This window comes from Canis lupus, chromosome 5 (genome assembly GCF_003254725.2).
Source record: "Canis lupus dingo isolate Sandy chromosome 5, ASM325472v2, whole genome shotgun sequence".
NCBI lineage: Eukaryota > Metazoa > Chordata > Mammalia > Carnivora > Canidae > Canis > Canis lupus.
The window spans coordinates 41,128,116-41,155,321 of NC_064247.1; the positions used below are offsets into that span (position 1 = coordinate 41,128,116).

The 27,206-nt window shown below is 56.7% G+C and overlaps 2 protein-coding genes across 5 annotated transcripts in view; one reads left to right on the forward strand and one right to left on the reverse strand.

The window, feature by feature from the left end:
• The first annotated feature begins 1,889 nt into the window (after window positions 1-1,889).
• On the forward strand, window positions 1,890-26,832 carry LOC112647270 (GRB2 related adaptor protein). Of its 2 annotated transcripts, XM_025428189.3 has the most exons (5): window positions 1,890-2,246; window positions 9,654-9,751; window positions 14,154-14,276; window positions 23,620-23,788; window positions 25,433-26,832. In XM_025428189.3, exons 1-5 carry the CDS (start codon window positions 2,019-2,021, stop codon window positions 25,616-25,618), a joined length of 804 nt encoding a protein of 267 aa, XP_025283974.2. In that variant the 5' UTR covers window positions 1,890-2,018; the 3' UTR covers window positions 25,619-26,832. The 2 variants fall into 2 exon arrangements, with proteins under 2 accessions (XP_025283974.2, XP_035572785.2); XM_035716892.2 differs by lacking the exon at window positions 23,620-23,788.
• The window catches only part of SLC5A10 (solute carrier family 5 member 10), a 71,822-nt gene continuing 71,445 nt past the window's right edge, over window positions 26,830-27,206 (reverse strand). For all 3 annotated transcript variants that reach the window (XM_049110263.1, XM_035716891.2, XM_025428188.3), the window contains one exon: window positions 26,830-27,199. In XM_049110263.1, coding sequence (XP_048966220.1) covers window positions 27,093-27,199 — 107 coding nt within the window. In that variant the 3' untranslated portion in view covers window positions 26,830-27,092. The remainder of the gene's footprint in view (window positions 27,200-27,206) is intronic.

Here is a 27,206-nt window from a genome sequence, read left to right on the forward strand (position 1 = left end):
GGCTCCGGGGCGGGTGATGGCTTCTCTATGTTCCTCTTCTTGCCCGACGACTTTTGTCTGTTTTTAAACTGAATCTTTTATTTTGAGATAGCTGTCGATTCACATGTAGCTTATCAACTTTTTACATAGCAAAATTTCAAGCCTTACAGAAAAGCTGTGAGAAAGGCACAAGGATGTGCTCATCTGCTTTCACCAATTCATATCTGATTGAGTTCATGGTTGTTGTTATTGTTGTTTTTGAAAGATTTTATATTTATTCATGAGAGACACAGAGAGAGGCAGAGACACAGGCAGAGGGAGAAGAAGCAGGCTCCCTGTGGGGAACCCGATGCGGGACTCGATCCCAAGATCCCGGGATCATGACTTGAGCCAAAGGCAGATACTCAACCGCTGAGCCACCCAGATGTCCTGAGTTTACGGTTTTTAATCTATAGTCTATAACTATACAGACATGCATAGAAATAAATGTGGAAGTCTGGACATACTCTGTCCACCAGGAACTACATTTTTAAAGTCTCGTAGAGGATGAGTCTATTACATATATGTATATAACGAGTTTCTATATGAGTGTGTTTATACATGATAAGTGTGTGTGTTTGTGTCCCCCCAGCTCTGCCTGTGTAGTGGGTCTAGAAACACTGTTAGCCCCAGAGTGCTAAATGCAGCTAATATCAGCTCAATCCTGGTTAAACACTATTTTCCACCTCTTCAGAGGTGGCTGATTCCAGGGCTGGCACAGGAGAAGTCTCGGATGAGCCTAGAACATACTGGCAGAAGGGAAGTGCTCAGAGAATGACAAACGCTTGGCAGAAGGACAAGGAGGCAGCCTGAAAGGGGCCCCACTGGCCAACTCCGGGACAGTTTGAGCATCCCATTTCAATCACTGTAGTCATGGATTCTAACCCATTGACGAAAACAAGAAAACGTGATGCAACCATATGGATAGAAATGAAGGAGGAAAAACTCTCTTACAGAAAAAAACAGTGTGACTTCACACTGATCCATCCAGTTCTTGTCCAACCCTACAGGGCTCTTCCTCACTTTGTCTTTCTAGTTTTGTGTCTCCTTTCTTTCCTGGAGAGAACCAGGGTTCGAAGCAACACCACCTCATTTATCCATTTATGCTCTTGCCCACCATACTCATGTAGTTGTTGCAGAAATGCTACGCTGATGCCATGGCCTGTAACAAGCCTACTCAGGAGAGGTCAACAGTTACTTGCAGTTCTTTTTGACCTTAAGGTCTCAATCATGCTGAGGATGCCTGGTGTTTAAACTGGAAGAGGTACTGGGGCCCCTGAGTGGAGTGAGGAGTTGAGCATCTGACTTTGGCTCAGGTCGTGATCGTGGGGTCCTGGGATCGAGTCCTGTAACAGGCTCCTGTGGGGAGCCTGCTTCTCCCTCTGCCTATGTCTCTGCCTCTTTCTGTGTGTCTCTCACGATGAAATAGATAAAATCTTTAAAAGTAAATAAATAAAAATAAACTGGAAGAGGTCCTTTCTGAATTGGGCTTTGGTGGACGAATAGGAGTCTCCCAGGGAGAGAAAAGAGAAGAGAGCCCAAGGTGAAAGGACACACAGGTACAAAAGGCAGGGGAATGAAAGAGCAATGTGGCCCCCCTACTATGGCTGGGGCCCAATGTTTGTTCACAACGCGAGGGGATATAACAAAGGATGGAGATGAGCAGTGGTGGGTATGGGTAATGGCTTGGAAGAGCCTTGAATGTCAGACAAGGAGCTTGGGGTTGGTGTAACAGGCACTGAGGGAGTCCTGAGAGGCATCAGGGTTTAGAAAATGTGGGGGGCAGATTGGCAAGTTGGTGGGGGTGGTTGGGACCTTGAGATGCCTTGCCTGAGGAGTCAGGAGGGCTCTTCTCTGGAAACCTCCGTATATCATGTGTAACATGGGTGAGAAGAGGAGACACACTCCCAGGGCTGTGCAGGGACTCCCCAAGAGCCATATCTGGCCCTTTGGGGTGTGAGGTAGAGGCTGGGCCGCTCACATGCTCTCCGTGCTCAGTGATGTGTCTGCTTCCTGTTTCTCCTCCCTCAGGGGCAGCTTCAAAAGAACAACGCGCTCTCAAAACAAAGGAAGACAGTCCTCCACTGCAGAGGAAGCAGGAAGAGCCGACCCTGCTCGGAGCCCAGCTGCTGGGGCCTGGGGACAGCGCGATGGAGTCGGTGGCCCTGTACAGCTTCCAGGCCACGGAGAGTGATGAGCTGGCTTTCAACAAGGGGGACACACTCAAGGTAGGGTGGCTGAGCTGGGTCCACATGGAGTGGGGGGCGGTGGTTAAGAATAGAGGCCCGGGACAGCGCCCCAAACAGAGTCCAGCTTCTGGGGGAGGACGGGCCGGGCTTCTCCAGCTGTCGGCTGCGGGATTCTGGACAAGCCACCTCCGCTGAGCCTCAGTGTTCCCATCTAGGAAATGGGGGAATGACTACGACCCTTCCTTGGAAGGGGGGCCCGCCTTGTGAGGATTCAAGGAGACATTAGCACAGTCCCCGGCAGGGAGTCACTTCAACACCCAGTTTCCCTGGGAAGAGTTTGAAAAGACAGTTGGAGAGAGAGAGGGAGGGATCGGAAAGCTTTCGGGGTGAAGTGCACACGCTCTACAGGGCGCTAAAAGGGCCGTGATTTCGGTGTGGAGATGGCTTCCGGGCAGCGCGGAGGGAAGGGCAGAGAGCCCGCATCCGGCCCTTTCCGACGAGCACCGAGCACCGCGGCCTTGTCAGGCGGCCCGGCCCGCGCGCGGGACTGTCTCCGGGAAACGTCCCTGCTCACAAGTGGGCCCGTGCGCCGTGCGCCGAGGTCGGGGCGGGCAGAAGTCGCTGGAGCTGCCGCTCCCTGGGCCTCAGGCCGCGCGGCGGAGTAGTGGGCATTAGACCCGCTCTCTCCACCCCGCTGGGCCCCGCTCTCCGCCCCAAGCTTCAGGCACAAACAGGGACAGGGACTCCCTTTTGCTGGCGCCCTGCTAGAGCCAGGCCCCGAGCTCAGCTACGCACAAGGTCCCGTTTAGGCTGCTGAGGTGGGGAGGTGCAGCGCCCCCACTTCACAGGTGACTAAGCTGAGGCATAGGGAGCTGGCATGACTTGCCTGGCATCGGGTCAGATGTGAACCTACGTTCTTTGATTCTGGAACCTTCGTTCTGTCCCTGTGAGACTGAACAACCGGGGCTGGGGTGCAAGAGTGGGATGCTCCCCAAGAGGAACCCTGTCCCCATAAGGAATCCCGCTCCTCTCTGTGCCAGGATGCCAGCACCTGCGTCCACCTAAGCTGCTGGCTGGGGGCCCTGGGGACATGTGGCCTGCTGGGGACAGGGGTAGGCTTAGCACCAGCACTACCTAGCCAGGGCATGAGATGTAGAGCTAGGTCTACATCAGAGGCCTCATTGACATCTTTGAGAGCAGTCTGGGGTCTCTAGACCCAGATTTGGGGCTTGGTGGGGAGTGGGGCAATGGGGAAATAGGAATGAGGTAGGTGGTAGGCTCCAGCCGAGGCTCAGAGATCAGCCAGTGGTGGGCAGGGTGGATCACATCCCCCAAGGCAATTGTAGCAAAGATTGTGACACCCCACTTCCCTCCTGGACTCCTGTGCCCAGGACCCCCCACCCCAAGATGACTCAGGGTTCCCACTAACTTCTGCTAAAGCGTTTGCCAGCTCCCGGTGTGTTTCTTCTAACAGAGTTGCTGGCTAAGGGAAGTGTGAGCTCATGAGGCAGGGACACCCTGGAGCTCCAGGACCTAAAGCAGTGCCTGGCCCGCAGGAGGCTCTTAGTAAGATGTGGGCAATGTTGCAGGAAAGAAGGAAGGATGGAAGGATTTAAGTGTTAGCTGAAACCGGAGCATCTCTCCCGGTGGGACTGAGCACCTCGTGTCCATAGAGACCGATGCAGGGCCTTCCAGGCTCAGAGAATGATGGAGGAACATCAGGCAGTGAGAAGACCTGCCTTTTTCTTCCTCCCTTCCTTCATCCCTCAGACACTTGTCAAGCTATTGAGCACATACCTGTGCTAGGCATTGCCCTAAGTACTGAGGTTATAGCAAGGAACAAAGCAATCTCCCTGCTGTCCTGGAGCTGACACTCCAGAGAGTGAGTGACATCAGCAAGTGGTAAATGGATTGAAGAAATTAGTGCAGGGAGATGCGTAAGGATGACAGTGGGTGGGAGGGGGCAGGGGGACAGCTTTAGATGGGCTGGTCAGGATGGTCTCTCAAAAGAGTTCAGACCTAGGGGCACATGGATGGCTCAATCAATGGAACGTGTGACTCTTGATCTTGGGGTCGTGAATTCGAGCCCCACATTGGGCATAGAGCACAAAAAAAAGAGATAACACCTTAGTTGAGCCCCAAAAGATGAGCAGAATCAGCCATGCAAAGAGCCGGAGGAAGAGAACCCTAGGTGCGGGGGTGTCAGGGGGGGACCAGCTGGTGCAAAGGCCCTGAGGCAGGACCATTATTAGTGTGTTTGAGGAGTTGAAAGGTCTGTGACTGAAGGGCAATGAGTGAGAAAGAGAGGGTAAGGATGATGTTGGGAGGTAGGCAGGCATCAGGGCCTGTGAAAGATTTGTATTTCATTCTTAATTTGAGGCATGCTCACTGAAGAGTTTTCAGCAGGGAGAAAAACTTGATCAGATTTACATTTTCAAAAGATAACAGGGGATGAGAATGGAAGCAGAGCAGGGCTCTTGTCTACTAAGCAAAAAATGAAAATGGCTTAAACTAAAAAAAAAAAAAAATCCTGACAAAATATCAATGTCCTTGATCTGTAAAGAGCTCTTATAAACCAATAAGAAAAACCACAAACAGCATAACAGAAAAATGGACAAAGGATATGAACTGGAAAGTTGCAAAAGAAACAATGTAAGCCAGTAAGTGCCCAATTTCACCAGTAACAAAAGCCATGCAACTTAAAGCAAGTAACTGTTTTCCATTTGACAGATCAGCAAAATCTTATTTAAAAAAAAATCTCCAAGGTTATTGACACTGTGGGAAAATACACACTCTTACATGTGAATGGTGGACAGGTACAACAACACAACCCTTTGGGGGGAACTTGGGGAACATAAAGCCGTAAAAATATCCATGTCCTGTGACCCAGAAATTCTGCCCCTGGGAAACTGAGACATAATCAGAGACATATGTATGTTTCCTCATAAAGGACTCAAGGAGCACTCAGTGTGTCTGCTGTCCTGGTCTAGGCAGTGACAACTGAGCAAGGAGAGAATGGGCACAGTCACTGCTCATGCAGCCGGTGTTCTGGTGGCAGATGAGGGCCACAAACCAGATGAGGAACAGAGTTTGTAACATATAGAGTTTGTCAGATGGAGGCAGCCCGTGGGGCAAAGAAGCCTGTGAAATGTGGGGAAGCTTGGGGGCACGTTCGCAGTATGGAATCAACCCAGACTGCCTGCTTAGGGATGGTACCAAAGATCAGACAGCCCCGAAAATGCTATTTAATGGCATAAAAAAAACTCATGATGCAATGTTAAGTGGCAAAACACAGAATGCAAACGTATCTGCACAGAGGGTCAACTCTACATAGATAATCGATAGGTAATAATTTTGTGGAGGGATTGATTTTGGGGAGGGAAAACTGTCCTGCACTGCATCCGGTGTCCCAATAAAAAAACTAGAAAGAAATGATCTGAAAAGCTAGCAGTGGTCTGTTTGGGGAGGTGGGCCATGAGCTATTCACGGTTTTCTTTTTCTTCTTCCTCCCCCCCACTTTTTTTTTTTTTTTAGATTTTATTTATTTATTCATGAGAGACAGAGAGAGAGAGAGAGAGAGGCAGAGACACAGGCAGAAGGAGAAGCAGGCTCCATACAGGGAGCCCGATGCGGAACTCGATCTCGGGACCCGGGATCACGCCCTGGGCTGAAGGCAGATGCTCAACCACTGAGCCACCTGGGCGTCCCCACATTTTTCTTCTTCACTCTTTCTGCATTTCCCACATGTTGTGCAAGAGGCGAGCATTCCTTCCAGGGCCAGCTGAGGTGGTCGCTGGGACGGCGCTGCCATGGCTGTGCAAGTGCAAGGTCACGTTCAGATCTGGATGGAATTTTTTTTTTTTTTTTTTTTTGCGTTAGCTTTTAAACAGACTTTATTTTTCAAGACAGTTTTAGATTTACAGAAAAATCAAGGAGATATTACAGAGGCATCTGGACCCATCTCCCCCAGTTGGTAAACATCGGATGCTCTGAACATCTATCGGCTGTTACATTAATGGATTGATATTGATACATTACTGCTAATTAATGAATGTAATTGGAGTTTTGCATTGATTTTATTTATTTTTGCCACATTGTCTTAAAGTATTCTTTATCTTGATTCCTTGTGTTGACAATCCCTTAAATTTTGCTCCCAAGGTGCCTCAGCCGCTTCACTCCTACAAAGCCCTCTTTCTGTATAACCATAAAAATGGGCTGCGATGTCACGCTGTGTCCCCCTCTCTCCCAGCCAGGCTGGGCAGTGGTGTGTGGGTTGGCTGCCCCCCCCTTACCTGGCTAGGCAGGGATAGGGTGCCCCCCACCCAGAGCCATCCCATTCTCTTTTCCAGCGAGTGTTTCCCGCACGGCCCCTCTAGGCCAGGCCGTCACAGCCGTGCCTGCAGGCGACTCCCACCCAGCCTCTGGGAGTCCCCCCTGAATAAATAAATCTGAGCTCTGGTCTTGGAGGGAGTCTAGGTGGCACGTGAATCTGCTCTGGACAATTGGCCCCAAACATCGTTTCCCTGGAACCAAGCGTCCTCCCTGTCAGGCTGGGCACTTCCGGGGGCCCAGGACCCCCTTGCTCCCACCTGGAAGAGGGAGGTGGGTGGTGGCTGCACCCTTATCTCTCCATGGGTGACCTGGCTCCCAAGGCCCAGACTCAGGGACCCCACAGTCTCCCTGGCATCTCCAGAGGGAAGGTCAATGGCACCTCAGAGCCAATGCAGTCAACCCTGAGCCCACACCTGCTCCCCACAGCCGTTCCCATGGCATTTGAGGCCACGACAGCCTGCCGGCGCTCTGGCCCAAAGCCCTGGACTTGTCCTGACTGCTCCTTACCTGCCTCGTGCCCGGCCTTCACTGAGGCCGGTCAGCGACTCTGCCAACACCTATCCTGAACCCTACGGCTTCTCTACACCCCACCTGCCCTGCCCCCGCAGTGGGGGCCTCGCTGACCTCGCTTACCTGGACTCACCTGGGCCAGTGCAGAAGCTCCTCACTACCCCGCCTCCCTCTGCTCCCAGCTGTCCCAGTCTCCACACAGCAGCCATGCCCAGAGCTGAGCCTCCCCCGAGGCCCCTCCATGGCTTTTACAGTAAAATCTGAGGTGCTTCCCATGGCATACAAGACCAACACCCTCTCGCCCTGGTGGCCTTCCTCACTCACCTCACAGCGTGGCCTTCCCGCCTCAGCTCCAGGCACACTGGCCTCCTCCCTGTTCCGAGAACAGGGCTTGCTCCTACCCCAGGGCCTTTGCACTGGTTGTCCCCTCTGCTCTGGATACTGTTCCCCACATCTTCTCACATCCAGTCCCTTCCTATGACTTGGGCCTCAGCTCACGTATCACTTACTCAGAGAGGACTCTCTTGAGTGCTCCATCTGCTTCCTGTTGACACCCCCCAGCCCTCCACCAGACATCTTCCATCTTTTCAGAGCCCTTACCACTACATTAAATTACCTGTTAACTTGTTTCCTTCCTTCTTTATTGTCTGCCTCTGCCTAGCACAATGTAAGCTCTATGCTCCCTGCTGTCTCACTAGGACTTAGCACGGTGTCTGACACACAGTGGGTGCTCATGACATAGCTGATAAGTGAATACCTGGCCAGGGAACAGAGGGGTAGGGCGGCATCCTGGGTGGAGAGCAAGGTGAGAGCAAAGTCTTGTGGGGAGGCCAAGGTGCAGATTTCACCAGGGAGGAGCTGGTGTGAATTCTTATGTCTCAGGGGGGCTGTAGCTTTTGAACAACGTAAACATTAAGAATTCAGTTCACGTAACCAACCAAGAATGTTTCTGGGTGTTCAGAGCAGAAATGACAGGAAAGCAAAAGAAAGCAAAACAAAGATTCTATTCGATACATGACATTCACGGTCACATGGGACATTATAGTTACGAGACATGGCCACATTCAGCAGAGGCCGTAAATGTGCCCATTTCACAGATGAAGAGACTGAGGCTGAGACCGTGGAGAGAGGCAGAGGCAGACAGAGGAGTGTGGCCCCAGGCTCCAGAGCATCTTCCCTGAACCGGTGGTCGTGGAAGGCAGCTGACAGGCTCCGGGTGTCCTATTCAATTGAGGAATTGGTTTGGTTTTGTTTTTAGCAAAAGTTGTCCTGAGTCAGCCACCTGCTTCCGTCTGTCCCTGGGTCTGCTGACCTTGCCCAGGCTGCAGAGTCAGGAAGGAAGGAGCTCAACGGGGCCTGGCAGCCAGACAAGGGGGTGCCTGCCTGGGCCCAAGGGAGCACATCTCAGGTCTTCGTGTCAAAATGGAACTAAGCTGGTGGCCTGCATTGGCCTGCCCCCAAGGCTTTGCTTCTCCAATGCCCTCTACTTGGGATGTGGTTACATATCTGATTTTTTCCCCCTCAACAAATACCTACAAGGCTTGAACCAATGTTGGCACCTGCTCCAGGACTGGCCTTGGATCCAGACCCAAGTGGGAGGTAGAATGGGGGTAAAGACTAGTGCAACACAGTCCCCACTATACCAGCTGAGCCAAGAACCCCAGGCCCCAAAATCCTGATTCGCTGGCTGTACGGGCGGTGCCTCCTCCCTGCTGTGTGGCCTTGCACACCTCTCATGTCTGGGCCTCAGTGTCCCCATCTGTGAAATAGGCTTTGGTGATGTGGTGTCCCATGTGGGAGGCTTACCCAGGGAAAGGAGGAAGGAGCCCCAAGATTCATGCTGTAGCTACTCCCCAGGCCTGGCCCGTTCCTCCCTGGGGCCGCTTGACTGCTCACCCACTGCAACTCCCACCCCCACTCGGGCTGTTTCAGTTCCTCTCAGCCCACCTGTGGACGAGGAGCCCATGTGACCCGAGCAGGCCAGGCCTCAGCCTCCTGGTAGCCCAAAGGCCTCCCTTATCTGCTCCCTGGTGCCCGAATCCCTGCTACCCTGAAATCACACCCCGGAGCTCAGATGATAAGGGTTGTTTAAATGCAAGTGACCCCAGGTGACCACCCGTAGGTGCTGAGCTCAGGCTGGGGCTCCCCAACCTTCCAGGGTACCTCAGACCTTCTCCCCATGGATCAGTGTGTGGGATACAGATGCTGTGGAGTCCCCATGCTCAGGGGCACAGCTTGAGAACTGAGGCACCCCTGCATCTGCCCCCTGAGACTGCAGGGTCTGCTGGGGGGCTGGGGGACAGATCCTGAGAGTCCAGCTCCAGCCTCCTACCAAAGCTCAACCACTAACCACAACCTCCTGTGGGTTCCCAACTATCCAACCTTGGGAGTCAGCGACGCTCCCAGGAACAGGTTGTCCTGGGGCCTGAAAGCAAGCAGGACTGTGAACCAGACATGGCCCTTGTGAACTTGGGCAGGTCCTCAACCCTCCTCTGTGAAATGGGTCCTGCGACCCCCTACCTGGGGTCCTCGAGCAGCAGGACTTCAGCTGGTGGCAGCTGTCCCTCTTCGGTGACCAAGTGACCGTGTCTCTCCTGCCCGCAGATCCTGAACATGGAAGATGACCAGAACTGGTACAAGGCTGAGCTCCGAGGCGCCGAGGGCTTTATTCCCAAGAACTACATTCGCATCAAGCCCCACCCGTGAGTGGCTGTCACCCCGGCCCTCTCCTCAGGACACCCCTACCCCAGCCCTGCAGCTAGATGACCCCACTTGGCCTGGCCCAGGTTGAGCTAAGCTCGGGGCACCGCACACCCCTTAGGCCTGGGGATTCCTTGCTCCCGGCTTCCATTCACCTGCCTAGGGCCCCCAGTCCCCACCCTGAGCAGGGGCAGGGGACAGAGATGTGAGGACCGAGGTGGCGGCAGAGTCAGGGCCAGCCCAGGCCACAAGGCTGAGGACCTGGAATGCTGGGGAACATCCAGGAGAGAGGTGGAGGAGACAGGCCCCCGGCTCTCAGGTGGCCGTGTGGTCTCTGGCAGGTCCCGCTCTCCCTATTCCTGTTTCCCTATATCTGTAACTCAAGGAAGGCGAAGCTTCCATCTGCAGGGGATTCTAGAGCTCTCTCCAAGAGGCTGGCTCAGGCTTTTGTGAGGATAAGAAGTGAGGGTGACAATGGGGGGGGGTGGTGATGGGTGGCCAGGATACAGATCCTGTGGGGCCCTGCCTTGGGGGTTTTGTGGGGAGCTGGACATTGGCCAAACAGACCAATGCCTTAGGACCAGGGCAGAGTGGGAGACACATGTGGGGCTGGGTGTCCTGGGACCTGGGGACCTGCTGGCCCAGGGGAGCCCCCGTCACGCTCACAGCAGCTGGCATCCCACGCGGCCACCCTGAGAGTGACTGGGGCAGAGCCCAGCCCCAGAACAGGCCCCAGTGGCCAAGAACCTATGAAAAAACCAACTGGATATGCTTGAGATGGTGGCGGAGGCAGCCCCTCACTCAGTCATTCATCAAACTCTAGCCACAGCCCCAGGGGCCTGGCCTGGGTGATGCTGGAGACACATGAGGAGCTGCCGGGGTTGGACTAGCCCCATCCTGGGGGAGACACAGGAGATAAAGAAAGTACCAGATGGGGAGGCAGCCAACACCCAAGTGCCTGGGGAAGGCGTCTCAGAAGAGGTAGCAACGAATGAGGCTTTGAAAGGTGTGTAGGAGTTAGCTAGGTAGAAAACCAGGTGTTACTGGAAGAGAGGACGGGGGACAATGGGGGTGACCCCGTGGCAGTGGGACTGGTGGGAGGGCCTCAGGTGCGGCAGCCCCCAGGGGTCGGGGAGCACAGATATGGCTGAGTAGGGGCTGACTCAGATGTGGAGGCAGGTGACAGGGCCATGCAGGCTGGAGGGGACAGATTGGAAGCCGTGAGGCCTGCGTGACTGAGGGGTGGAAGGGGAGGGAGGAGCAGCGACAGGGTGGGGCCCCGGGTGGGGGTGTTTCCTCTTTATCTGTCTTCGAGTTCTTTCCAAAGCCCTCCGCCTCCAGCTTCCTGTGCTGGGCAAACCCCATCCCACCTGGGGCCCGGCCACCCAGCCGCACCCCGCCGGGGCTCCAGGCATCCCCAGCCTCCCACACAGAGGCGGCTGCCTGCAGCCTGCAGCCTGCAGCTCCGGATCCAGGCTCCGCAGTGGCCTCTGGCCTGGCAACGCGGGGCAGGTGTCTGCCCCTCCGGCCTCATGGTCCTTCTGTCAATAAAGGGAGGGCACGAGGGGAGAGACCCGGAGAGATGCCAGGCGCCCCAGGGAGTGACCACAGGCAGGTGGGTCGGGGAGAGATCTCGGGGGGCAGGCAATGCCCCAGCTAAGGCCAGAAGCCCAGAGGGCCCAGGGCTGCTGGGAAGCCTCGAGCAGACGCTTCCATCTGCTGACACAGGTTTCAGTGTGAGGCTGGGCCTACCTGGGCAATGCTGGTGGTTGAGACAAGACTACCTGTTGGAAGCTGCGGTGGGTCCCAGTTGTCCGATGCCCTTGGGGTCCCCGCCATCAATTCTGGTCACCTGAGTCTGGACAGAGCAGGGACAGGGGTCAGGCCCCCAACCAACCTGTCGGAGGCCCTGCCCAGGTGCGTTCTCAGCTAACCTCAGCACCTGCTGCTGAAATGGGGGGGAGTGCAGTTCAGTATCTGACTCAGCCATCAGGCCCCAGGGTGTGGGTGGCGGGGAGGACTGGGGTCCCAGAAAGGAGCTACACCAGCCCCACTCCTTCTCTGGGGACCTGCTGTCTCCCTGACTGCCCAGGGAGCCCCTGAGGGAGCCATGATGCAGACCAGGTGCCCCAGAAGCACCCTCCTGGCAGTGTGCCAGCGGGTGGCAGGGAGGGCTCCCCAGAAGAAGGGCACGGTTCCTTGGGCCTGGGAGTTAAAATAGAAGTTTGCCAGGGAGGGCGGCAGACAGGCCCAAGGGAGTGCCGTGGGAGTGGGGGTGGTGGCAGGGACGCTGGCATGCAGCAGCGCCCCCAGTCTCTCAAGGGCTCTGCAAGCCTGGTACTGTCATCACCGTCTCACAGACAAGGAAACTGAGGCAGAGGGAGGTTGAGTGGCTTGTTCAGGGCCACACAGCCAGCAAGAGGCAGAGTGGGATTTGCACCCGCCAGGCGTGGGGAAGGGGTGCCCTAGGAGCCTCCGTGGCACCAGGGTGGGGCCTGAGGCCAGGTGCTTAATGTGCATACTTTCAGGGGAATCCCTGCCCTTTTCTGGGCCTCAGTTCCCACATCAGTGAAATGGGGGAGTATGCGAGGTGCTGCTGGCATGGTGGAGGGAGCCGGGTTCTGGGGGCTCCGGAAAATGTTGCTCCTGCTGTCCTTGGAGTCACCTGAGGACCAGCCTTGCCTTGTTCCAATGGGGGGCAGGGCTGGCCTCCTCTGAGGGTGTGGCTGCAAAAGCCTTTGAGGGTGACAGCCACCCACACACTGACGCCTCCTGTGGTGTTTTGTGGGTTCTTTGGAGACACCCGGGCCCTCAGGAAACGCCCACTTGGGGCCCCACTGGGCCCCTGCTCCTACATGGTGCCTGCACCTGTCCCGCTGGGGGCTTCCCGGTGGAGAAGCTCCTTGCCACCCCCAGTTCCCCAGCTCAGCTTCTGGCCTGGAAGCCTCCATCCAGGCCTCCTGAACTCCAGAGACCCCAGCTGAACTTTCCAGATGCTCACCTTGAGCCCCCACACCCAGCAACCATCTTTCACCGCCTCCCCTCCCAGGAAATCCACCTGGGCGAGATGGGCTCCAGGGTCCCCATGGTTTGGGGACAGCAGTGGGCCAAGTCTCACTTCTGGGTGTGGGCTCCCCAGAAGCAGTGCCTGAGATGCAATGTGAGGACAGGACTTGATTTCGGAGTGGGAAGTGGGCAGGGAAGGAGCCAGCAATTAGGGCTATCAGCACGGCTGCTGCTGGCAGCGGCAGGCCCCAGGGTGGGCGGGGAGGCAGCGCAGCCTCCCCAGAATGTTCCATGGGGGGCAGGGAGCTGAATGTTTATCACCCTCTCCCCTCGGTCATCACTCGACAGCTCTCTGGGGGCTCAGCCCACCCCACACACAGGCCTTTGTTCGTGGCCAGAACCCCAGTGGGACTGAGGACCCGGCAGGACACCGCGGACCGTGCGGCTGCACCTGTTGCCCCGGCTCTGGGCTTCAAGGGCTCGTCAACATCCTGAGACAACAGGAAAAGTCCCAGCTCACATCCGCCCCCGCTGCCAAGCCCAGACTCAGGAAGCATTTGCTGAAAGAGGGACGGGAAGCTTTCAAGGAACAGTCTCCAGACCCCGCCCTTGGTTGGCCACAGTGCCTCCAGGAGACCCTAGCTGCTCCGGGCCTCAGTTTCCCCATCTGAACCATCAAGGGCCCCCGTCAGAGACCACGTGGATGCTACGAGGACCAAAGAGCCCGGGGGCTTGCCAGGGCCCCACAGCAGGAGGGGCAGGACTGGCAGGGAAGCTGAGTCCCAGCCCTTCTCCTCCAGGAACTGGGGGACGGAGGGGCAGTGGGGGTCTCGCAAGACCCTAAGCATCTGCCGGGCACTCCCGCATCCCCAGTTCTGTGTGGGCAGCCAGGGGAGGGACCTGTACCTGGGAGAAAAAGCCCAGGTGGCCTCAGCCTGTGCATCTGTGAAATGGGTGCAGGGAGCCATCCTTCCTCATCAGACCAAAGCCACTATTGCCTTTGTCATCCGTGTTTATATTTTTTCGCTTTTAAGACTCTATCGTCTAAAATGGAAGAGCTCAGCTGGGGTTGGCTGGGGGGAGGTTCACTAAGGTTTGATTTTTCTCTTTTCATAAGGGGATGTGTTTGCCTGGCAGGGTGGGAAAGGCTTGGGCTCTGGAGCCAGATGCTGGGAGTGGGTCTCAGCTGCCTCCTGCTCCGCGTGTAACGCACTGCATGTAACCTTGGGCTTGTTGCTTTGCATCTCTGCGCCTCAGCTTCCTCATCTGTGAAATGGGTACACTCATATCTCCTGTGTCTCTGGACCACTGGAAGGATCGGCGGCGTTGGGTGCTGGCACAGGGGCAAGGGGTGGCCTGGCCGTCCCACCGCCCTCACCAGCCCCCCTCTCGCTGCAGGTGGTACTCGGGCAGGATTTCCCGGCAGCTGGCTGAAGAGATTCTGATGAAGCGGAACCACCTGGGAGCCTTCCTGATCCGGGAGAGTGAGAGCTCCCCAGGGGAGTTCTCAGTGTCCGTGAAGTGAGTTCTGACCCGTGGGGACTGCAGGGAAGGGGATGCAGGGAGGCAGCATGGGCGTGGCTCATGGTGCAGGGAGCCTCATCCCTGAAGGGGAGACAGCCGGAGCCCAGAAGCTGGTGACTGCCCAGGGGTCAGGGAATGACAGCCACCCCAGGGTGCGGCCCAGAGCAGTGGGACATGCTCGGAAGGCAGGCGTGGGTGCGCCGCCAGGTCAAGTGTCTGCATGTTCTTCTATGAGCAGCAGGGAGACATCCAAGACTCATCCGAGGGGAGGAAGGAGGATGCCAGAGTTTGATGTGATGGGAGCAACAGTGGGTGAGAGAGCCCCGGGGTACCCAGGGCAGGTGTCCGGGATGCGCCCTGCTCGGCGCCCACCACACGGTGACATAAATGAGATGATGGACTACAGAGCCCTGCTGCTTGGGTTCCAACCCGAGTTCGGCCACTTCCTGGCTGTGTGACCTGGGGCAAGTCACTTAACCTCTCTGGGCCTGTTTCCTCTGATGTGAAATGAGTTATTACAAGGACTATATGAGTCTATAAATATATATTTTGAGTCAATATATTTAAAATATTGCCCGACATTGAAGCAGGGTTGCCACGATGGGAGTGTGTGAGAGTCTGACTTTGTGACCTGCAGCAACTCAAGCAGGACCAGCAGCCTCTAGGCCGCGCAGACGCCAATCCCGAAGGCCCGGTCTCGAAGGCCACACTTCCCGGGCCGGGAGGTAGAAACGGGAACAGGAGTTGGGGCCCAAGGGGCCTGGTTTCTGACTTTTCCTGTTCTCACTGTCGGGAACAGTGGTGTATAGAGGCATACATTTAAGGAATATTCGCTGAGCCACATTGGCGTGTGCCAGGCTACTCTAGAGGCTGGGGAAATGACCATAAAAACCCCAAAGTTGCTGCCCTTCTGGATTTATGTCTTAGTGGAGGAGATAGTGAACAAGCAAAGACCTATGGCAGGAGTCAAGGTGGTCAGAGACAGCCTCCCTAGAGGTGGTGCTCGAGCAAAGATCTGAATCTGGATTTGGAGGCTGCCCAGGTGTCTGGGAGTGATGACCCGGGAGGGGAGATTTCTAGGCAGACAGAACAGCAAATGCAAAGGCCCTGAGGTAGGAATGCACGTGGGACGTGCTGGCATCCACAGGAGGTGGTGCGATTGGAGCAGAGAAGCCTGGGGGATGCAACCCAAGAGATGGAGCTGACAGATCCTGACAAGGAGATCGAGTTTTTTCTCAGAGCAATAGGGAGCCATGGAGGGTCTTGAGCAGGGAGAGATGTGATTGGCTTCCATTTCTCAGCAGATCCCTCTCCTCTGGCTGCTAGGAGGAGGAAGGATGGTTGGCAGTGAGGAGGGGGGCACTGGGAGGTCAGAGGGGAGCCAGGCAGGGGGTGACAGTACCTGGGATGGTGGTGAGGGCTGAAGGCATACCAAGTGGCTGCTGGGTCAGGCCAGGTGAGGGAGTGGCATGGATCTGTGAGGTCAAGGCCCCCAACTGTTAGGGTCTCCGTGGACAGTGGGCACAGAGCCTGCACAGAGGAGGCGCTCACTGTGCCAGGTTTTGGGGTCACTGAGAGCGGTAGTGGGGTGACAAGGTTGCCTGGAAGGAAGGCACAAGTGGCAGGTCTGGAACTTGGTGGTGTGGCCTCTAAGAGGCCTTTGTCCTAGGACTGGATTGGTTTATGGCCAATGGCTTGATTGTCCAAAGGCTGAATGAACGCGGGACACCTTTGATGGTTAATGCAGGGGCTGGGGTTGAGGACATAGGTCGGTGCCGTCCTGGCTCTCTCGGACCCATGGTGAGCTCTGTGGCTGGTGCACTGTCGGGCGGTCCATTTCTGGGGTAAGTGGTGGTGAGCGATCTGCACCCTGGAGCCCTGGGCGGTGGTGATCTCCCTGTCTGGGCCTGGAGAACCCCATGTGGGGCCATCTGCTGAGGGTGGGAAGGCTACTGGGAGGTGGTAATAAGATCTATCCAACATCAGGAGAGGTCACGGCACTTAGCTGAGCCCCTCCAAGCTGTGCAAGCAGCATTGGCTCTGTTTACTTCCCTGCTCCCCGCATGGGGAATAGGCTCGTTAGTCCTGGGGATCGCACCCCCTGCGACCCACACACACCGGGAACAGGCTGGTTACCCCAGAGGACCCCACACCCCTCTCACACATGAGGAACAGGCTGGTTACCCCAAGGATCTCCCCCCACACACACACATTCAGGAAACAGGCTGGTTATCCCAGGAGATGGGAATGGTTCTGGCCCTAGTCAAACCTCTACTCCCCCATATTAAAAATGGGAGCACGGTCAGTGCATCTGTGTGTGGGAGATGCATGGTTGTGGGCATCTGGAGTGGAGTTCCCACCTCCACAGCCCAGCCCCCACATCCCCCTGGGGTCCCTGCAAAAGCAGGAAACGGTTATTTTCCATGTGCTGGCGGCCAAGGGCCTGGTCATCTGGGATTGGCGCCCGCCAGGCGGGCTGGTGCAGCTTCGAGGGCCTCCTAGAATCAGCTCTGAAGTCCAAGATCTCCCAGCGAGGCAGGGGCACAGGGGACTCACTGGGACAGCTTCTGCAGCCCAAGCTGGGGGGCAGGGGCCCCTCCCAACCCCCACCTCTCCCCCTGCCTCTCCCCACCCTAACTCCTCACGCTGCCTGAACCTCCAGCATTAGGCCTGTGCACTGCCCTCTCCTGGCCTTTCTTCGTAAGTGCAGCCCCGCCAGTGCGCACGCGCAGACTCAGACCCAGGCTCTTGTGATGAATGAGTAAATAAGGGGGGGATTCAGGGGCCCCGGGGCGGCTCAGCAGTGGAGCGTCTGGCTTCGGCTCAGGGCTTGATCCCGGGGTCCGCGGATCGAGTGCCGCATCGGGCTCCTCCCGGGGAGTCTGCTTCTCCCTCTGCCTCTGTCTCTGCCTCTCTCTGTGTCTCCCATGAATAAATAAATAAAATCTAAAAAAAAAAAAAAAAAAAAAAGGAATTCAGTGACAGGGGACACATTCCACGTGACGAAGGAGGTGACATCTGAACTGGACCCTAAAGCCTGAGCGGCAGTTTGGTGCACAAAGAGAGGAGAGGGCCTGCCAGGCACAGGGACCAGGCTGTGCAGAGACCTGGAGTTGGGGCAGAGAGGGGTGGGTTTGGATAGTGAGTGTGACCAGCAGGGGCAATAGGTGGTGGTGGGAAGCAGTTGTTGAGCAGGGGAGCCAGCACCTATGTCCTGGGAAGAGGTCTGGCAGCGTCCTTCAGAGAAATCCTGGCTCCTGCCCCTTGGGGCCTCCCCCAAGGTCTCCTGGCCAAGCCCCCTAAGGTCGGAACCCACCGGAGCTTCCTGGGATCAGCTGACTGTGGTTTGTGCACAGCGTCACCAGGTGGCGTCCTCCACCCTTGGTTCCGTCCTAGCTTGGTCCATTGTCTCTCATGTGGGCATTTCAGTGGCCCTTGGGGGACCACTGGGCAGGGATTAGAGTAGGAAACAGACTCAGAGGGCGTATATGGCCAGGAATGTGGGCTTTTAAGCAAGACTTTCGACTCTAATACCTACTAGCTGTATAACCCTGGGGAAGTTACCCTCTGAGCCTGTTTCCTCATCTGTAAAATGAACATCCATGTAAAGTGCTTAGTATGCTGCTTAGCACATAGTAAGCGCTCCAAAAATGCCAGTTATAGTAATTATCATTATATTACCCTCTAGGGGAGATGCTAGGTGTCTCAAAGGTTGAGCATCTGCCTTGGGCTTGGGGTATGATCTCAGGGTCCCGAGTTCAAGTCTCACATCGGACTCCTCACAGGGAACCTGCTTCTCCCTCTGCCTGTGTCTCTGCCCCTCTCTCTGTGTCTCTCACTAGTAAATAAATAAAATCTTTAGAAATATATATATTACCCTGTAAGCACACAGTAAGCACACAGCTTCCCAGCCCCTTGTCCCACAAATCCAGGGCTATTAGAAAAGAGACAGTGACATGGAAGAGGCGGTGACATGGAGCAGCAGGGAACCCAGTTCTTGTCCTAACTTTGTTCAGAACCTGCTGTGAGGCAGGGGCTGGCTTTCTTGTAGCTGTAATGTCCTCATCAACAACGTGGAGACAGTAACCCCAGGTGTTATGAAATCCAGGGACCCAGTGGTCATCCAGAAAAGTGACAGCTATAAAACTTATGTGTGAGAGCATTTCCGGCCTCGCTGACTTGGCTCTTGGGGACTCTGACCCCACTACACGTGGCATCTCCCACATGCTCATGCCAAGCCCCATAAAGCTGTCAGGGATGGGGTTTATGGGCCTCGGGCCGCCTCATGGAGCGATAGTGGCCACGCTGGCTGCTCTTTACGAGTTTACAGAGGGCTTCCCCCCCCTCACAGGGGCACGTCTGAGCCGGCAGCCAGCAGCCCAAGGACTGAAGCTGGGGCTCAGTGTGACTTTTCTCCACAATCCCATCCAGGCTGCTGTGGACTCCTCTGCCGTCAATGACAGGTTTTTCCCCCCGCAGTGAGGTATTTTGCTTCCTTTCAGGCCAGAGGTGCCCTGGAGTCATTGCACCTGTGTTTGCTCTGGTCACTGAGTACCTACTGTGCACCCGGATTGTCCCAGGTGCTTAGGATTCAGCCGTGAACAAAATAGGACAAAACTCCCTGTCCTTTAGGCACTCATTTCTACTGGAGTGACAGACAAGAAACAATTAGCACATTATTATTTTTATGTTTATTTTTAAATTTTTAAATGATTTTTTTATTTATTCAAGAGAAAGACAGAGACACAGGCAGAGGGAGAAGCAGGCTGTCTGTGGGGAGCCCGATGTGAGACTTGAACTTGGGACCCTGGGATCATACCCCAAGCCCAAGGCAGGCACTCAACCGTTGAGCCACCAGGAGCCCCTAGTTTTTAATTTTTAAAAAAGATTGTATTTATTTATTCACGAGAGACAGAGAGAGAGGGAGGCAGAGACAGAGGGAGAAGTTCTGTGCTCTGCTCCATGCGGGGCTCCATCTCAGGCCTCTGGGATCCCCACCTGAGCTGAAGGCAGATGTTTGACTGACGGAGCCACTCAGATGCCCAACAATTAGCGAACTACATAAAATCTTGGGAGATGATAAAGGCTCTTGGGAAAATGAAGCAAGAAAGAAGTGGTGCCAGAAGATGGAGGGTGTTATATGTGCAGGCAAAGACAGAGGAAGCGATCCCCAGAAGCCTAGTTTGCAGGAAACAGAAGCTCAGAGAGGTGCAGGGACTTACCCAAGGTCACACAGCAAGGAAGAGCAGAGCAAGGGCCCAATGACCTCCTGTGCCCAGACAGACCCATTCTATCTTCCATCCACCTTTCCTGAGTCCCAAAGGCCCCTGAGTCCCTGTCAAGATCACTTTGATTCTATTTCATGTCTGCTGCAGTCCATGTATTCCGCCCCTGCCCTTTTCACAGACGGGAAAACTGAGGCTCGACTGCTGATGCCTGAAGGAGATCACCCAGGGGACGGTTAGCACCCAGGCCTCTGTCTAGGGGGGCCCAGGGCCCTAGTTGGGGCAGTTGGGGGGCTCCTGACCTTACCCCAGCCTTGTTTATCCTCACTGGGAGGCCACTGTCACCTTTGCTGCTGCCGCCACCAGGCCAGAAAAACCTGCTGGGCAGGACAGGCTACTGCTAGCATCAGGCCTCACTTGGTCCTTGCTTGAGGCTTTTGTGACAGCCCAGAGGCCGGGCCCTGCCCCTCATCCCCCTGGGTAGGTGGGTGTGGGGGTCATACAGAGACAAACATGCCCGTGGCTGCACAGAAAGGGACTCACATACAGTCACTGTGGCAGAGCAGAGAGAGACCCCCCCACACACCCAGACACTATAGAGACACACCCGGCACACACAGGCCAGGACACACACACACACACACACACACACCACTCACTGGCCACTGCCCTGGACCAGCTCCAGATGCCCCCTCGTCTGTCCTCGCCTGGGCTTAGACCCCATCCTGGCTGCCCTTCCCTCCCCCGGCTCAGGAAGGCTCACCCAGCAGGGTGCCTGCACCCAAGCCATCCCTCCCAGGTCAAGGTTCACTTGGACTCGGACGTGGTCTCCCCTATATGCCCTGGAGCTCCCCTGGGCCTGAGAGTGAGGGTTTGAGGTCTAGAGAGGCCACAGAGGGTCTAGGGGGCTCTCAGACCATCTCAAGGCTCCATAAGGCTTTGAAGGATGGCTAAGGTCAAGACCAGGCAGGGGACGGTGCTCCTGGGGAGATAGATCCCCAGCAAGGGCCCCATAAAGCCAGCAGATAGGGGGGCTGCCCAGATGCTGAGTCCTGGGGTCGTCTGATGGAGATGGCCTTGCTTGGCCTCAGACAGCTGTGATCGCTGATCCGAGGAGGCCATGCTCAGTTTACGCACCGAGCAGCATCCCCGACACGGCTGTCCCTGGCTGTGGGTAGGCCTCTCTCCTCACTGGGCCCCAGTCCCTCATCATAGGACAGGGAGTTGGAACCAGCTAGGAGAAGGGACCAGACCTGCCATTTACGGAGCACCTACTGTGTACCATATATAGGTGAGAGGCTGGACCATGCAAACTTCCCCAAGTTGAGAGTTCTCCAATTCTCAGGTTGGAAGGTTCTAGACTTCTTGGGTCCCTTGGCCCTTTCCTGCCTCATCTCCTGTCCTCTACTCACTGATCCTCTTATGTGATCAAGGAATACTTCATTCTGGTTAACTTTCCAGGTGGTCACTTGGGTTTGAGATCTTTTTCACACCTGCCACCTGCTTCTCTGCCCCCTTACCCAGAGGGGGAGGCCGTCCATACCACAGGCTCTTCCCTGGGGACAGCCCAGCCCCGAGTCGGAGCCTCTGCTTCTGCACTGAGTGGCCCACACATGGGGTCCCTGGGGGCCCTGTTTCCTGGCTTTTCGCCTGCCCAGCCTTTGGATGAGAGACCCTCCTCCCCAGGTACCCCCACCAACGTCTAGGGGCTAGGGAAACCCCGATCTGGCTGGGACAGGGCACTAGAGAGTCAGTGGGCTCAGAGGTCCCTCAACAAAAGTGCGTGGCCTGTGGGAGGCTGTGGCAAGTCAGACAGGGCAGGAAGCACCATCCTCCTGCTCGCCCTAGTTCCATGGGCCTACATGTCCCATGGCTGCCAGCACGAGCCGCTTAGTCACCTGGGAACAATGCTTGCTGACAGCACATGAGTGGCTTTGTCTCAGGGTTGGGGATCATTGCTTCATCTGCTCACAGAGCCTCTTGGGGGGCACTGGCCCCCTTTGCAGCTAAGCAGCCCTGAGACCGGACACGTCTTAGAGAGGGTGTCAGGTCTATTTCAGGGCCAGGACACCTGGAGGGCTGGACTTGAAGCCCAGAACCAACAGGAGAGGGTTTTCAAGAACAAACCACCCTGATGAGCACTTAGCCAGAGGCCCTGACGCTCTGTTCCCTGAGTCCCGCCTCTCCCAACTTGGGCTAGACCCCCAGGGCCTCCTCCTACCTCCCTGCATTTTCTGGGTCTAGCATGCAAGCCATTGTGAGCAGTGGGCTAGAGGAAGGCTGTACAAGGGGCTGGGGAACCGAAGAAGACCTTTGACTCTGAGTTGGGCCATTTCTCCTGGGCTTTGAAGCATGAGTAGGAGTTTGACTGCAGAAGAAATTGGAGAAAATCATGTGTGCAAAGGCCTGGAGGGGAGATATGTTTGAATGGAGACTGATGGGCACTGGGTGGTTTGGACTCCTTAATATGGGGGGGTGCATCCCAGCTTGCCCTCCACCCCACCCCAAACCCACACACCTTGAACAATTCTTTGTCTTCCATCTTTAATCTTAAACCTTTAAGAAGGCTGGCGCTGACCATTGGAGGCGGTGAACGGCAGGCAAGGATGAGATAGCAGGCCTGGGCGGCCGTGGGTGACAAAATCATGCTCCTATTCGGGGCCTGCCAAGACCCTGGACTGTGGGCCAGGGGACTTGGGTGGCACACAAACCCTGGCTTACAGAATGATTTCATAAGATTAAATTTAGAGCCCAGGAGGTGTTTTTTCTTTTTTCTTTTTACTGTCAAGTCTCCAGACCACTATTTGGTTCTCACTGAGCCCTGAACAGAATGAGAATGTAGCCTGTGGTTCAGGAGGCCGAGAGGCCATCGCCCACTCTGGGGCCATCCCGGGGCCCCACATACATGCCGGGCCATGCCCACAGGCCCCAAGGCTTTCTGGGCTCTCAGCTCCACCAGCCACAGGGGGCAGGTTCCTAAACTGGCTTCTTCCTGCTGGGGAGCTGGGGCTCTTCTGGATTCTCCCTGAAGCTGCCAGCCCCTTGCCCCCACTGGGCAGGTGAGGACACTGAGGTCCAGCTGGGCTGACCAGAGCCAGCAAGGATGGCTGCCTGCCACTCGGCCAGGCATAGAGGCTGAGAGAGGGGAGGGCCTCCTGGGGATCACAGCCCAGGGAATGACATGGTGGCATGGTCCTAGACTTGGGATGACAAGGTCCAGGACATTATCAACCCCATATTTGGAATAATCATTATTCCTGTTGTTATACAACAAGAACCAACAGGGGAACATGCTGGAGTGACTCTTGACAGGAGGCCCTAGCTCTGGGGCTTTGCTGCTGTGCAACCCTGGGGATGGCATGGTTTGCAGCGGGGTGTCAGTTTCCCCACTGCACAAATGGCTGGATTGGCACCTCCTGAGCCATGTGGTGGGTCTGGCTACCCCTGCAGCAGCGAGGGGAATCACAATGGTTTGTGCTGCCCACGTGGGTTGGGACAAAGGGCTGCACCTCCAGTCCCAGTCCGTCATGGCCTGTCCTGGCATGGGACATGAGGCGTATGGCAAGAGGGTAAAGTATATGAAGGAAACGGGGCTGGGCACTGGAGCCACATCTCTAGTCCGAGGTGTTAAGATTTTATCCGGAGGGCAATGGGGAGCCATAGAAGGTTCTTGAGGTAGGGCGCAGGGACAGACACGAAGCATCCAATACACGGGCAGGCTTTGCTCTGAGTCAGGAGGTCTTAGGACTCACTCCTCACTGGTCTGCCGGGCCAGGAGAGGCCTGGGGGAGATGTTGAAGGGATGGGAGAGGAGGAGCTGCCTGACCACCTCTGCCTCAGAGGAACCGGGTCACGTGGCCCATTGACCCCGGGCAGCGCTTTCTGAACACTTACCCAGAAGGGAGGAGCTACCTTATAAAGAAGCGGAGGATTAGAGAAGTCCGGTGGTTTGCCCAAGGTCACACGGCAGCCCAGCGGCCTGTCCCAGGGCCCACACCCTTGCCTCCAGCCCCCACGTCCCCGCCGGGTCAGTGGGCCCCGGAGCTGCCAGCTGCAGGTGGGGGTGGGGACAGGGCCGCCCAGGCCTGGTGGCTCAGGTGGCTGCCCTCCCCCAGCTACGGCGACCAGGTGCAGCACTTCAAGGTGCTGCGGGAGGCCTCGGGGAAGTACTTCCTGTGGGAAGAGAAGTTCAACTCCCTGAATGAGCTGGTGGACTTCTATCGCACCACCACCATCGCCAAGCAGCGGCAGGTCTTCCTGCGGGACGAGGAGCCCCTGGTCAAGGTAGGCGCGCCCCCAGGGGTTGGGGGGCGAGGGGGGGCTCTCTGCACCTGCTCCTTCTGCCACCCGCCGCGGCATCGACCCGGGTCCCGGGGCAGGGCTCTAAAGTCCCCCTTTTGCAGTAACACAGGCCGGGGTGGGGAAGCAGGGGGAAGGAGGAGGAAGGCACAGAGTGGACGGGGCCGGGGCCACACCGCGGCGGGCTTGCTCTCAGCCCCAGCGCCGTGCGTGGCCATCGTGGGGACTCTGCGCACTCTGAGTGCACGAAGGTCCCGCCACCTACTGAGGCTTCTGGGGGCCACTCCCTGAGCTGGCTTAGTCCGCAGGGGCCTGGTCTTCGTCTTGAGGCTCCCTCAAGACCACTTGCGGGGTAGGCTCTGCCCTGGTTTCTGCCCCCAGGAGCTGGCTCCGGGTGGGGTGGGGGCGGTGTGTCTGTGGGCGAGGTCCTGGCCGGGCTCAGGGTGTGATTAGAATGATGACACCAGCCAACCGGGTTATTAGCCCCGACAAGTGCTGTCTTCTTTGGGAAGGGGGGTGTCCGCAAGGCCCCAGGGCCAGAGGTCTGGACCCCAGGCCTGCCCAGTTGAGCCTGGGGAGGGGCTGCCGCCTGCCACAGAGAAGTTCTGATCCTGCTTGTGTTAGACCCCCACCATGTGTGACCTCAGCTGGGCCTCAGTTTCCCCACTGTGTGATAGGATGAGCCCTGGGGTCTCAGGAGCCAGGAGAGGCAAAGGGTGCCTTGGGAGGCCCCCATTAGTGAACCGTGTGTGCTGCCAGGATGCTGGGCCTCCTCCGCCACCCTGGGGGCTGGGGCAACTGTGAGCTCCCAGCCTTGGAGGTGTCTTCCCCACTGCTAGACGTCTGTCCCAGACCTCCATCCTCTCTGCTCCCCTGCCTGGGCCAGCACTGCCCTTGGAGAATGTGAGGGAGCCAGGACGGAGCTGGGGGCTGCCTGAGGGCTCCCCACACCCACTGCTTTACTCAGGCCTGGGCTCTGTGGGCACCCAGCCTGTGGGATGATTCCAGAACTGGCTCAGTCCCCTAGGACCCATGGTACCGCCTCCTCCTCCCTGGGCTGAGAACTGCTAATTAGAGCCTGTCTGCTGATCCTATCACCCATCCTGGATAAGATTCCACAGGCTCCGAAGAGAGATCCAGGTGGGGCAGGCAGGGCCAGGACACTGGGTATAATTGTCACGGCGCCGGGATGATATGCCTGCAGAGAGCTTTGTCCAGCTGCCCTTTGCAGGTGGGGAAACTAAGTCCCATAAGGGCAGGGTCTTACCTGAGGTCACCTTGGGGTATACATAGGACAGGAATCTGGGCCGGAGAGCTGGGAGCAGCTTTGAGGGACATCCTCTGCCTCAAAACCCGGTCAAATGCAACAGCAGTAAACTCTGCTCTTAGCTACACATCACTGTACAGCTTATAGGGCCTGTTCCCATGGCCGAGACAGTCCTGTTGGTCTATGCAGATCGCAGCCTCTGAGCTGCAGACATTCAGGGGGCAGTAGGGGGTTCATGGGGTGGGGTGGCCATCTAACTGGATTTGGAGTGAGAAGTAAGTCTGTCCTTCCACCCACAGCCAACCACTTCTCTTGTTGGGGCCTCTGGAGAAATCCCCACTAACCACTTCCTCTCCTCACAGTCGCCCCGGGCCTGCTTTGCCCAGGCCCAGTTTGACTTCTCGGCCCAGGACTCCTCACAGCTCAGTTTCCACCACGGTGACATCATCGAGGTCCTGGAGCACCTTGACCCCCACTGGTGGCGGGGCCGGTTGGGCGGACGCATTGGCTTCTTCCCTCGGAGCTACGTACAGCCAGTGCAACTGTGACCAGAGTGGGGCCTGGGGGTGGGGGCGGAACCAGAAGACCCTCCATCCACCAGACACTGAGGTCCAGAGAGAGGACATGGACGCCCCGTCTCCGGGGTCCCGCAGGGCTCAGCCAAGGGTCTTGGACTGGAGCAACACAAGCCAGGCCCCCGGCTCGGGCTGCTTCACACAAACTGGGCCCATCCCAAGAACCACGGCGATGTTCGGTGCCTAGCAGGCAACGGGAGCTCCCGGTGCTTCCTCCTGGCCTCTTCCCATTGGCTACCAGCTGCGAGGGCTCTGGGGCAGGGCGGCAGAGGCCCCACTCTCTCCAACCATCAGTGGCCCCAGCCTCAGGGAGAGTTGAAGGTTCCTGGGTTACATGCATTTGGGGGCTCTGCCCAAGGAAGCACGGGTGTGGTGGATGGGTTCCACCTCGGCTGACCATCTGCTGGGCCGCCTGCCTGCCCCACCCTCAGATGGCCCCTTGAGGTGTCCTGGCTCCTAGTGGTGAGGGCCAGGCCTGGGAGCTGCACACCTGCTGACCTGGACCAATGGACTGATTCCAGGTTGACACCGATTTCTGGGCTGTCTCACAAAACTTTGGGCTCTGCTTGGGTGTCTAGCACCACCCCCCCCACTCTCCGCCTCACCACAGACACTTTGGAGAGGGGCTGGGAGGCCCAGAGCAGGTGGGCAGTGATGAGAGAAACAGGAGCTGCTCCCCTCCAGCTGGCCGGACACAGTGGACAAGCTCTGAGGTGCAGGCCCTGGGCACAGCCCCTTGGAAGGACCCTCTACCCTGGCTCTTGTTTGTTCTGCTCAGACTGGGGTGCCGCCCCACCGAGTTTGGGGAAATTATAGGCCAGGTGGGCAGTCAGGGCCACGGCTGGACTTGGAGCTCTCACGGAATGGGACCCTGGCTTGAGGAAAGGCAGGGTGTGCACACAGGATGGGCAAGCAGCAGCAGGTAGCGAGCAGCACTGACCTGGGGCCTGGGCACCTTTGGGAGCAGGGAGAGTGAGGGGGGCTCTGAAAGCGCTTTGAATGCCTGGCTGGTGGTGGAGGGGGCAGTGAGTGGGGAGGCGGGGAGAGGAAGATGTTGTGGCAGCTGGGAGCAGGTGGGATGGGGGCTGTAGGTCCCTGGCACCGGGTGGGCCAGAGACCCTGCGAGTCCTGAGCTGCTCCTGACCTGGGCCCGAGTTTTCAAAATAAAAACAGTAAAATGAGGATAAGAGTGTTCATCAGAAATCTAATTCTCCTTGCCGTTATGACTACTTGGTGCTATTTTCGAAATATCTCGTTCTTTCTGTTCATTGCCCCCCTACTTTCTTCGCGGCTCCTGCTTCGTAGGCTCACCCAGTCCCTGGGCACCGACTGGCTGTGTAGTCGTGAGGTGAGTCTGCACCTCTCTGGGCCTCGGTGTCCTCATCAGTGAAAGCAAGGTGGACATGGGGACTCCAACGACTTGGCCTTCTTGCCCACAGGGCCAGCATCAGGCAAAGTAGGCGTAGAAGAAGATGTTGACACACATGAGCAGAATGGCATTGAAGCCACACACACGGGCCCAAAAAGCATGTTTCTGGGGTGTCTGGCTATCACCTGGATG